The following is a 12551-nucleotide window of genomic DNA, read 5'->3' as shown; positions in this document are numbered from 1 at the left end:
CTTATCCTTATGCAGATGACTGGCAGGAAAATCCCCCCACCATATTGAAAGATGGGCAGGTGTCTAAGGCTGGGAGACTTGGGGAGTGAAGGTAGATTGGAGCAGCAGCTCAAGTCTGACTGCAGGACCTTGGGCAAGTCACTTGACCCTGATCCCTCCAGGTTTGGACAGGGGCCCAGATGCTCTGGAGAAGGTAAGGCAGGTGACTTAGCGCAGCCCCCCCCCCAGATCACATGCGTGAACTGGCACCACCTCCTTGATGTGGTGGTCTTCTTCCAGAATGGACAACATCAATGGGACCCCTCCACCGCTTGATGCTCTGGGTCAGAAGTCCGCATTCCGTTGGCACTAAGTTAGAGAGAAGGTGCCTGTCCTCATGGGGAAGGGGTTCCCTGGCCTCCATGGGGCATTTTCCTTAGCCGTCCCTCCTGCCCTCTGACCGCTGTCCTCGCTGGCTTCCTTTTGGAGTGGGTTCAGTCCTTGCAGGCACTCTTGGTGACTGGAGTCTTGTGTCACTCCCTCCTCCAGCTCACTTGACAGATGAGGAAACTGAGGCAGGCAGGGCTCAGGGACTTGGCCAGGGTCACCTGCTCCTCAGCTGCAGCTCTAGAGCAGAGTCTGCTACCTCCTCCTGGAGGAAGGAAGGGAGGGAGGGAGGAAAGGAGGAAGGGAGGGAGGGAGGAAGGAAGGAAGGGAGGGAGGGAGGAAGGAAGGAAGGAAGAGAAGAAGGGAGGGAGGGAGGGAGGAAGGAAGGGAGGGAGGAAGAGAAAGGGAGGGAGGAAGGGAGGAAGGGAGGGAGGGAGGAAGGAAGGAAGGAAGGGAGGAAGGGAGGGAGGAAGGAAGGAAGGAAGGGAGGGAGGAAGGAAGGAAGGGAGGAAGGAAGGAAGGGAGGAAGGAAGGAAGGAAGGAAGGAAGGAAGGAGGAAGGAAGGAAGGGAGGGAGGGAGGAAGGAAGGGAGGGAGGAAGGAAGGAAGGAAGTAAGGGAGGGAGGAAGGAAGGGAGGGAGGGAGGGTTCCATGGCCGGAGCCTGCTGCTTGGGAGTCCTGAGATCAAATCCTGCTCAGCCTCAGTGTTCTGATCTGTACAAAGGGACCAGGAGAGCCCCCCGCCCCCCCTTCCGCTCCCGGTACGTCGGGGCCACTGATTGGCTCTCACCAGCACTTTCCACTCGCCCCTCCCCCCAGCAAACATCCGAGAGGGCCGGCTGGCGGGAAAACCCGGGGGCGGGGCCAGGCTTCCGGGAGCAGCGCGCCCCGAGCACGTGGGAGGCGCGGGGGCCCCTCCCGCCGGCCCGCCCTGCCCCGCGGCGCGGCGCGCTGCTCTCTAGCTGCGGGGGGCGGGGCGGGGCGGGGCGGGGCGGGGCGGGCGCCCCGGGGAGCGCGCAGGCGCCTCCCTGCCCTCTCTCGGGTGCGTAAGGAGCGTGCGCGCGCCCGGCCCCGCCTCCCTGCGCCCCGCGGCTCGCCGCTCACCGTAGCGCACGCGCCTCCAGCCTCTCCGCCCGCAGCCGCCGCCGCCGCGCCATGGCCGCCCCCCAGCTCGGTAATGCCCCCCGCCCCCGCCCCCGCCCCCTCCCCCGGCCCGGGCGGTCCCTGCAGGGGGAGGGGCGGCAGAGCCCGGGGCCCCGCGTCCGGGAGACCGAGGCCCCCCCCGGGGTGGCCCCGCGCCAGGCCGGGCCTTGGCCTCCCGCTGCCCCCGCCCCGGGGCGGCCAGGGCCACGGAGGGGCACGGAGGGGCCCCGAGGACAGCCGCGCGCTTTGTGTCCGCAGCCCTGCTGAGCGTCTCGGACAAGACCGGCCTGCAGCACTTCGCCCACAGCCTGCGGGCCGCCGGCCTGAGCCTCGTGGCTTCCGGAGGGACTGCGCAGGCGCTGAGGGACGCCGGCCTGGCGGTCAGGTGAGGCGGGGGGCGGGGCCCCGGGAGGAGGGGCCGCCGGGGGGCGGGGCCGCCCGGGGCCTGGGCAGTGTGAGTGGCGGAGCAGCTGGGACGGACTTGGGACTGCCCGCCACCGCGCAGTTAGTGGTCACTGCTGTCTGACCCAGTCTGACCCTGTGAGCTGTGAATGTCGCAGAGTGTGCGAAATCATGTCAACCGCGCTTAGTAATAACTAACGGCATAATGAGCATTAGTTATGCTGCTAGGAATAAGTGTTATAAATAGTATTGACCACCTTATTAGTAATCACTACTGTTATTACTGTGAACTATAGGAATTATGACGGACAAATAGCACAGTGTGGGAAATCATATCAACCGTGCTCTTAGTAATAACTAACGGCATAATGAGTATTAGTTATATTAATTATGATTTATAGGAATAACAGAATGTTATAAATAATATTAACCATGTTATTAGTAATAACTGCTGTCATAACTATATGAACTATATGAATTATGACAGATAAATAACAGAATGTTAGAAATGATATTAACCCCGCTATTAGTAATAACTAATGTTCTAATGAATATTAATTACATTAATTATGGTTAATAGGAATAACAGAATGTCATGTTATTAGTCATAACCACTGTTATAATAATGATATAAACTATATTATAATGAATAAGAATAACAATGTTATAATTAATATTAAACACAGTAAAAACTAATGTTATGATTAATATTAATTATGTTAATTCTGATGAATAGGAATAACAAACATAAATAATATTAATCATGTTATTAGTAATAACCACTGTTATAATAATACAAACTATATTAATTATGAATAAATAACAATGTTGTAATATTAACCACATTATTACTAATAACTAATGTCATAATGTATATTAATTATGATGAATAGGAATAACAGAATGTTATACCATGTTATTGGTAATAACCACTGCTATAATAATGATATGAACCATATTAATTGTAATGAATAAGAATAACAATGTTATAGTAACATTAACCATGATATTAGTAATAACCAGCATAATAATAATATGAACTATATTAATCATAATTAGTAAATAACAGAATGTTATAAATAATGTTAACTACATTATTAGTAATAATGTTACAATGAATATAAATTATAATGAATTAGAGTAACAGAATGTTATAAATAAAATTATCCTTATTATTAGTAATAACCATTGTTATGATAATAATATGAATTATATTATAAATAATAAGTAACAGGATGTTATAAATAATATTAACCATGTTTTTAGTAATGTTATAATGAATATAAATTATTATAATGAATAAGAATAACAGAATACTATAAGTAATATTAACCACAGTATTAGTAATAACTAATGTTATAATGAATGTTAATTACATTAATTCTAATGAATAAGGATAACAATGTTATAAACAATATTAACCATGTTATTAGTGATGACCAGTGTTATAATAATATGAACTATATTAATTATAATGAATAAGAATAACAGAATGTTATAAATAATATTAACCACGTTATTAGTTATAACCAGTATAATAATGATATGAACTATATTAATTACAATGAATGAGCATAACACAATGTTATAAATAATATCAACCACATTAGTAATAACCGATGTTATAATTAATTTTAACTATAAAGTGTGGATAAGATCAATAATATAATTAATATTAAAACCACATAACTTTTTAGAATAATAATCACCAATCCTATAATTTACATTAACTAGATTAACAATGAACAATAACATTAGCCACAGTAATAGTAATAACTAATGTTATAATTAATAATGTTGACTATATTAATTATAATTAATAATGACAACTGTAATAATAGTAATATTAACCAAAAAAAACCCATGTCTTTAAGTGACAGTGTGTGCCAAAAAACTATTCTTGAGTTTCTAGGGAGAAAAATGACAAAAAAAAAACTGTATTCTGCTCTCAAAAAAAACTTTATGATGGGAGAAATCTAAGAGCATAGATAACCAGTACAGAATATAGATACAGCAAATACTGCTGCTTAGTATGGGGCCTTGTTTTCATGTTTCTTAACTATTTATTGACAGTATAATTTTGGGAGGAGTTGGGGTAGGTATGCACTGACAGCGGGGCAATCAGAAAAGAACTCTTGTGGGATGCATTATAGAGCCATTAAGCCCAGTAGTTGCAAAATTACTCATTAACTTTTCCCTCAAACCAATTCTTTCCCTGACATTTCTATTTAGGGAACCCTCATCCTGTCCTTTAAGTTCACAACCTCAATATAGTTTTGCATTCTCCATTTGCTATAACTGCACATATCCAGTCAGTTGGGTAATTTTGCTATTTCTACCTCCATGAGATCTCAGTGCTTCTGATACTCCTTTACCTCTATTTACTTCAGAACCCTATTGCACCTATCCTGAACTAAGACATTAGCCTAATTGATCTTCGCTCCTTAGTTCTCCTCTCACATAGTTTCCCAGGTACCTAAAACAGGGATTGAATACTTCCTTGGGCTGTCATATTGGTCTGGCCTTGCCAAGGCCATCTGAAGTGGGAATCAAAATTCAATAAGTCTAGTAGATTTTCAGGGGTGAATTTAATTAAATACAGAGCCCTTAGATGATATAATTAAATTAAATATAATTAAATATGGAGCCCTTGGATAATAGTGTAAATATAGAAATGACGCTTGGCAGAAAAAAGATTCACTACCACTGGCCTAAAGTGCCATTCTCCCTAAGTCATGTAATTCTGTTTCCTGGCAATTACCTTTGGGTTTACAACTCTTTACAAACTTTTTGCCCCCTTATACATTAATTACTCTTCCGTCCAGTCAAATTGCCCTTTCTTCTGTTGCTTTGTCTTGATGCTTCTTTTCTCACTATGCTTTTGCACTTCCTGCCTCCCTTGCTTTCTTCAGAACTTCTCATCCACTATCTTCTATATAACACCTTTCTTCATTCCAGCTTCCAGTAACCTTCCCCCTCAGAATTAACTGCTCTGTATGAATGTGATCTTCTTCATGGTAGTAATGCTTTGAATGTTTTATCCTCATTTCTCAGATATGGTAGATACATCATAGTGACTATTTGATTGAAAAAGTGGTGTCATTGGTGTATAGGAGAACAGTATGCTAGTTTGGCTGGAAAAGTACATTAAAATAGAGTGAAGATACTGAAAAGAATGGCTTGCAGCCATATGGAGTTTATCCTAAAGAGAGTTGGGAAGCACTATAAATTCTTAAATAAATATTAGTGGTAGAGTACCTAACCAGAGGCCTAAATGTCCTTCTTAATAACATTATGATATAGAAAACAATTCTGAATTTCTACAGTAAAACTTCATAGACTTGAGTAGTAATGTCTTGGTAAATTACACATAAAACACAAACAAACAGAAAGAATTAAGAGCATGAAAGGTATACAAACTACTAGAAGATTCTAAAACCAGTTCCTTAAGCAAGCATTGTGTCTACATCAAGGTTCTTATTAGATTTCCTCATCAAATGTTTTAGATCACATCTGACTAAAAGTATAGAAGAAAACGAAATAAAATATTTTGCTTAAAAAATGTCAATTGCTCATGGGCAAATCACTCAACCCCTTTGCCTTGCAAGAAAAAAGGTCAATTTTTGTTCCTATACCTCAGATGTAAGTTTACATGCAGAAATATTACGAATGAGGATGGTTGATGTTTTGTGTTTCATAAAACGAAATGCTTCCTTAGAACTTAAAATTTACAAGGAACTTTCCAATATAGTACTGAAAATAGAGCATCTTCAGGTGTTTGGTCAGAGTCTAGCTTTTGGATCTTATATAATGCCAATATCTTATATTATGAATGTAAGATAATATAGCATAAGAAAGGATGATTGAAAAATACAGAAAAGAATAGGGAGATAGTCAGGATGCAGATGAAGTAAAGAAAACCAGGAAAAAATTATGCACAGCAATTTAGCCATGTAAATGGAATGACAGTCAAAACTGCTAATTATAATTAGCAAGTTTGGGTCCAAAGAAGAGCTATACCTCATTCAGCTTCCTTCATTGTTCTGAGGAAGGACTATGGGTGTGGAAAGCCACATATAATCTCATACTTGATTGATGCATTATATATTTTTGCTAGATTATTTTACTTTTTATTATTCTTTGTCATATGGAATGGGTCAGGGCAAAGGTTATAGCTTAAAATTATCGTGATATCCTGTATTGGGAATTATACATTATGTGAACACAAAAGAGCAATAACAATTTTTTTAAAAAATTAATTTCATCTTATTGACTACTATTGAAAATAAACATGATTCAATGAAAATCCTGTTATTGTGTTATACTGTCTAAATTTAACAGTATCCTCAGATCTTTGAAGAGTGTTAAAATAAAGCATTACTTATTTATATATTTCTGTTTTCTTCCTCTCTTTCCCTTTTGCTTTAAAATATCCAAAAAATGTGCATTCAATACCCAGACTAACAATACCAAATAGAAGTTTTTAAATCATCTAATTTCTAAAAGGCTGATAGAACTAGTTCTTAAAGGGGGGGAAAAAACCCTTCTGGGCCAGATGGAAAATTTTACTAAGCTTTTAAAGAATAATATCTATACTACACAGATAATCAAAAATTGAGAAAACACTACCAAACACTTTTTGTAACAAATTTAATCCTAACCCTTAATCTGGCAAAGATAAAGCAAAGAAATATGAACCGATATTATTAATGAATATTCATTCAGAATTTAAAAATAAAATTCTTTCAGGTTATAATGTTTGTCCTTGACTTTCGAAGAAGACCACAACATCAAGGAGGTGATGCCATGACAGGACCATGAATTAGTTTCTTCTCCAGAGCCACCTAGGTCCAGTGGCCAGATAGAATCAGGACGGCTGCAGGTGGCCCTGAATATTAGGCAAACAGGATGAAGTAACTTCCCCAAAAACACAACTAGTAATTGTCAGGTGTCTGAGGTTGGATTCGAACTCTCGTCCTCCTGACTCCAAGGCCAGTGCTCTATAATCACTGCACCAATCAGCTGCCTTCTTTCAGACTATAGCAACTTATCCAAGAATTCATTCATTATAACAAAATTTGATTTATACCAATATGGCTAAACATTAGGAAAACAATATAATCACATTAAAAACAAATTAACACTATATGATTATCTCAATAAATATAGAAAAAGCCTTTTGAACAAAGTACAACATCTATTCTAAAATCTTATGAATTATAGGCATGATTTTTTTTAATATGAGGAAAGTAAGAAGCAATTATCCTATGAAAAAGGTATATAATGTACTTTCATTTCCCAATAAATGGAGGAATAAAGAATGTTCCTTCTTATTTGCTATGGTTCTAGAAATGCTAATGTTAGCAATAAGAAAGAAAAGAAGGGAGGAACCAAGATGGTGACAGGAGAAGATCCTCTCTTAGGTGTTCTCTCTTTCTAATATTTCAAAACTTATAAAATAAGGACTCTTAAATTTTTGGGAGACAGAACCCACAGAGGGATCCAGTGAGGCAATTTTCCAACCCAAGGTAACTTGGAAAATAGCAGAAAGGCTCCGCTCCACAGGGTTAGAGGGGTGGCCCGCCAGAGCAAAGGAACTTCAGCCTCCCAGAGGCAGCCCCAGGGCACCTGGGAGCTGTAGCTCGGCAGCGGGGCCAGTTTCCTGAGCTACACCCCAGGGAGCACCGGGCTTAAATTGGAAGATCAGCAGGGGACCTCTGCCAGAGTGAGCCTGTGAAGCCAGCTCTCAGGGAGCTCAGTGAGCAGCCCCGATCTAAGTGGATTGGGTAAGCAGGAGGGCCCCCCCCCCCCCCCAGGCAAGGGAGCCTTGAGTACTCGGCCTAGGTAGGGGAGTGGAGAGAGACTTCTGAGCTCTGTCCCTGGAACAGGACTCTGGGGCTCTGACCACATTCAGATCCTGATCCCAGTCTAGGCCCCCCCATAGAACAGCAGAGCCCCCCCACCTCAGCCCCGTGGCAGTGGGGTGTATTTGTGGTTGTTCACAGGCCAGGAGGGAAGATGGAACTTCACACATGAAGATCTTTGTTTGGGGGAGGGGTGTCCTAATAATACTCAAAAGCTCAGGAAGCACCCCAAAACCAGGCACAGGCTGGGGAAATGAGTAAACAGAGAAAAAAACACCATTGAGAAATATATTGTCTATGATCGCAAGAATGATCAAAACACTCCATCCGAAGATGAGGAAGTAAAAACTCCTGCATCTAAAGACTCCAAGAAAAATGGAAATTGGGCTCAGGCTGTGACAGCTCAAAAATTTTGTAAATCAAGTGAGGGAGATAGAAGAAAAATTGGGAAAAGAAATGAGAGATGCAGGAAAAACAAAAAAGTCAGCAGCATAGGCAGGGAGATCCAAAAAAATGCTGAAGAAAATAACATGTTAAAAACCAGCTTAGGTCAAATGGATAAAACAGTTCAAAAAGTTATTGTGGAGAAGAATGCTTTAAAAAGCCGAATTGGCCAGATGGAAAAAGAAATAAGAAAGCGCTCTGAGGAAAACAAATCCTTCAGATGTAGAATGGAACTGAGGGAAGCTGCTGACTTTATGAGAAATCAAGACACAAGCAAAAGAATGAAAGAAGAAAATATGAAACATCTCATTGAAAAAAACAACTGATATGGAAAACAGATTCAGGAAAAATAATTTAAAAATTATTGGGATACCTGAAAGTCATGATCAGGAAAAGAACCTTGACCTCATTTTTAAAGAATTACTACAGGAAAATTGCCCAGAAATCCTAGAAGCAGAGGGCAAAATAGAAGAGAATCCACCTATCTCCCCCAGAAAGATATCCAAAAAAAAGAAAAAAACAGGAATATTCTAGCTAAGTTCCAGAAATCCCAAGTCAAAAAGAAAATATTGCAAGCAGCCAGGACACAATTCAGATATCAATGGAGCTGCAGTCAGGATCACACATGACTTAGCAGCAACTAATTAAAAGCTTGTAGGGCTTGGAATATAATATTCTGGAAGGCAAAAGAGCTCAGAATGCAACAGAGAATCAACTACCCAGCAAAACTGAACCTCCTCTTCCAAGGGAAAAGATGGGCTTTCAATGAACCAGGGGAATTTCAAAAGTTCCTGTTGAAATGGCCAGAACTGAACAGAAGGTTTGATCTTCAAATACAGGACTCAGGTGAAGCATAGAGAGAGTGGATGAGAAGGGTAAATTATGAGGGATTTAATGATGATGAACTACATGTATTCTGGCATAGAAAAATGATACTGATGATACTTAATACAAAACTTATCATTTAATAGAGCAGGAAGAAGGAGCTTTTATAGATGAAGCACAGGAAAGAGCTGAATTTGAAGATACAGTGTAAAAATGGAGTCAAGGACTAAAAGGGAAATATGCTGGGAGTAAGAAAGTAGAGGAAGAATAGGCTAAGATATTTCATGTAATAAGATTTTTCTTTATTACAATGAGCTATTGCAATGATATGGAAGGGGAGAAGGCAAAGGGGAATGAGGGAACCTTCGCTCTCATCAGAGGTGGCTAGGAGAGGAAACAGCATATATATACTCAATGGGGTATAGACATCTCCAGTAAGGAGAGAAGGGGGAAGGAGGGGATGTGAGTGATGGAGGAGAGGATGGACCATGGGGGGAGAGTGGTCAGATATAACACATTTTTACTTCTTGCAAGGGACTGGGATTGGATGGCCTGTCCTGAACCATAGGGCCGGGTGGATGCTGGGCCTAAGGGATGGTATATGGGCTCGGGGCCTCTTGGTCCCAGGGCCAGGGATCTGTTTACTGTGCCACTCAGCTACCCTACAGCACATTTAAGAAGAGGAACAGAATGAAAGGAGTGAAAAAAAAATATGATAGTGGGGAAATATGAATGGAGGAAGTTGTGATCTGCAGATCAGCAATGGCAACAGTGGGAAAATATGGAAGTAGCTTTTGTGATGCACTTATAAAGAATGTGATCCACCTGTGACAGCTGGGGGTGTTGAAACAGACTGAAGCATATTTTTAATATTGTTTTTGGGGGTTGCAGGAAAATGGGGTTGGGTGGCTTGCCCAAGGCCGCACACCTGGGTGATTGTTGGGTGTCTGAGGCCAGATTTGGACCCGGGTGCTCCTGGCTCCAGGGTTGGTGTTCTGTACACTGCAGCACCTGGGTGCCCCTATCATCATTATTATTATTATTATTAATTTTAATGTTTTCTCTTTATTGCATATGCCATTCTATATTTTTTGGTGGGAGGGTATATTAAGTTTACTCTTGAACAAGAATATTTTAGTAATGTATAAAATCATCATTTCTACAAAAATAAGAATAAAAAAATTCAAAGTTGAAAGAAAAAAATTAAAGACATGGAGACAGAACTCCTGTTTGATGTTGATTTGGCATTTAAAGCTTAGGCATTTATTTAAAAAAATTGAGGATAACAAAATTGATGGCTACAAAATAAGCAATTTAAGCAATAATAGAAAAGTAAATTTCATTCAAATAAAATAAAAGATGGGTATCTGAGGCTACACTATGCTTGTAAAGGTTCAGTGAAAAATTCTCCTTAAAGAAATAAAGAACTTAAGTCTCTGGAGAAATATTTATTGCTCATGGTGAGTCTGTGTCAGTATAATGACAATGACAATACTACCGAAGTTAATTTTTCCTTTTTAATACTATTCCAGTCAAATTATCGAAATAAAATTTTATAGAGTCAAATTAAAACAATTCATTTGGAGGAACAAATGATCTAGTATATCAAAGGAAGTAATGAAAAAAAGGTAGGACTGAGTAGAGGAATAACACTTTTAGCCTTTTAAACCATGTTCATAAAGCTCTAATTAAAAACATTTGTTACTGTTGTAAAGGATAGAAAAATAGATAAATGGAACTCACTAATCCAGAATTTGATCAACTTCACAATTTAAATTCCTTGGGATGAAACTCCATTTTTGATTAAAAAAAAGAAAAATATACAGTGTTCTTGTAGAAATTAGGTTTAGACTAGTCTCAACTCCTGTTCCACAATAAAATCAAAATGGATGTGATCTGAAAATTAAAAGATTACTGTGTTCCTTAAAAAATGAGAGCAATAAATCTTGTATCTATGCAATTAGAAGTAAGATATGAACTCCTAATTCCAACAAGGAATAAAAAAGTTATAAAAGATCACTTTGGTTGCATGAAATTTAAAAAAGCTTCTGAGCAGCAAAAAAAAGAATGCATCTGGAACTTGAGTGGGAAAATATTTTTATATTAAATATTTCTGAAAAGGATTGTTACCCAAAATAAAGAAAACAGCAAAAGATATGAACAAACTACTGAAAAAGAACAATGCAAACAATCAAAAACCACAATGAAAGAACGTCCCAAATCAACAATAATTAGCTTTCACCTCATCTCCAACAAATTGGCAAATATGGTCAAAGATAGAAATAATTAGTATATGTGGGAAGATAGATACACTAGTTGGTTGTTTGAATCATTTTTGGAAAATTTGAAATTAGTCAAATTAAGGGAATCAAAGAATCATAATCTTTGGTCCAGAGAGTCAAATGATAGCCCCCAATATTTTTTTGTTGTTTTTTTGCAAACCAAAGTGACTTGCCTAGGGTCACACAACTAAGTAAGTATAAAGTGTCAGAGACTGAATTTGAACTCAGGTCTGACTCCAGGGCTGGTGCTCTCCACTGTATCACCTGCCTACCCCCCAAAAACCCTTATGGAAGGCGAAGGTCAGTGCCCCCCAAAAAAGACTTATTTGCCAAAATATTTCATAGGAACACTTTAGTGTTAGCAAAGAACTAGAAGCAAAGTACTTACCTTTCAATTTTATGATACATATATTTGAATTGAATGTGGAATATAATTGGATATTACTATGGTATAAGAAAGGATAAGGATGATATATACAAAGAAACATGAAGAGACTTAGGGGACTGGTACAAAGTACAAGAAGCAGAACCAGGAAAATAATCGACAAAAAGACTACAACAGTAGAACAACCACATAATGCTGGAAAATATGGTGGAATCGTACTGAACATGATTGACTTCACCAAAAAAATATGGGAAGGCATACCCCATCCTGCTTCTCTGCAAGGGTGAGGAAGGGACACACAGCTGTGGAAGAGTAAATAATAAGATCAGGTTGGGTTTTTTTTTTTTTTTTAACGTATTGAGAAGTTTGGCCGAAATTTTTCTTTCTCTTAAAATAACTTCTTTTCTATAATAGGTGACTACAAGAGCAAAAGGGAAGGAGACAGGGAAGTTTAGCTGATGTGAAAATAAAAGCCATCGATAAAAAGCTATTTCAAAAATGAAAGTGGCCATTTTTAATTATCCATGATGAAACTTAAATCTTTGGGAACTGTCAATTGTATGATTCATTGAATAGAAATCATTTATTATTCTTTTTTTGTTTTTTTTCTAGAGATGTTTCTGAGCTGACAGGATTCCCAGAAATGTTGGGAGGGCGTGTAAAAACACTGCATCCTGCAGTACATGCTGGTAAGTATTTGCTTGGTGTATTTACAACTTGAAATGCATGTGGTTTCCTAGAATATTCTCAGATGGCTTACTTGAAAGCATTAGTGAATAGGAGTTTTCAACTCCTATACTCTCTTAACTATTAGTTTCAAGTTTTGTTAGTTGTTCAGAAC

At 39.6% G+C, this 12551-nt stretch overlaps 1 protein-coding gene across 1 annotated transcript in view; it reads left to right on the top strand.

The window, feature by feature from the left end:
• The first annotated feature begins 1446 nt into the window (after nt 1-1446).
• ATIC (5-aminoimidazole-4-carboxamide ribonucleotide formyltransferase/IMP cyclohydrolase) overlaps nt 1447-12551 on the top strand; it is a 34881-nt gene continuing 23776 nt past the window's right edge. The window contains exons 1-3 of the mRNA XM_074191439.1: nt 1447-1539; nt 1767-1893; nt 12323-12399. Of these exons, the coding sequence (XP_074047540.1) occupies nt 1521-1539; nt 1767-1893; nt 12323-12399 (223 nt within the window). The 5' untranslated portion in view covers nt 1447-1520. The remainder of the gene's footprint in view (nt 1540-1766; nt 1894-12322; nt 12400-12551) is intronic.

Source organism: Macrotis lagotis, chromosome 6 (genome assembly GCF_037893015.1).
Source record: "Macrotis lagotis isolate mMagLag1 chromosome 6, bilby.v1.9.chrom.fasta, whole genome shotgun sequence".
Lineage (NCBI taxonomy): Eukaryota > Metazoa > Chordata > Mammalia > Peramelemorphia > Peramelidae > Macrotis > Macrotis lagotis.
The sequence above is the reverse complement of the archived record's forward strand: the minus strand, read 5'-3'. Positions and strand labels throughout refer to the sequence as shown.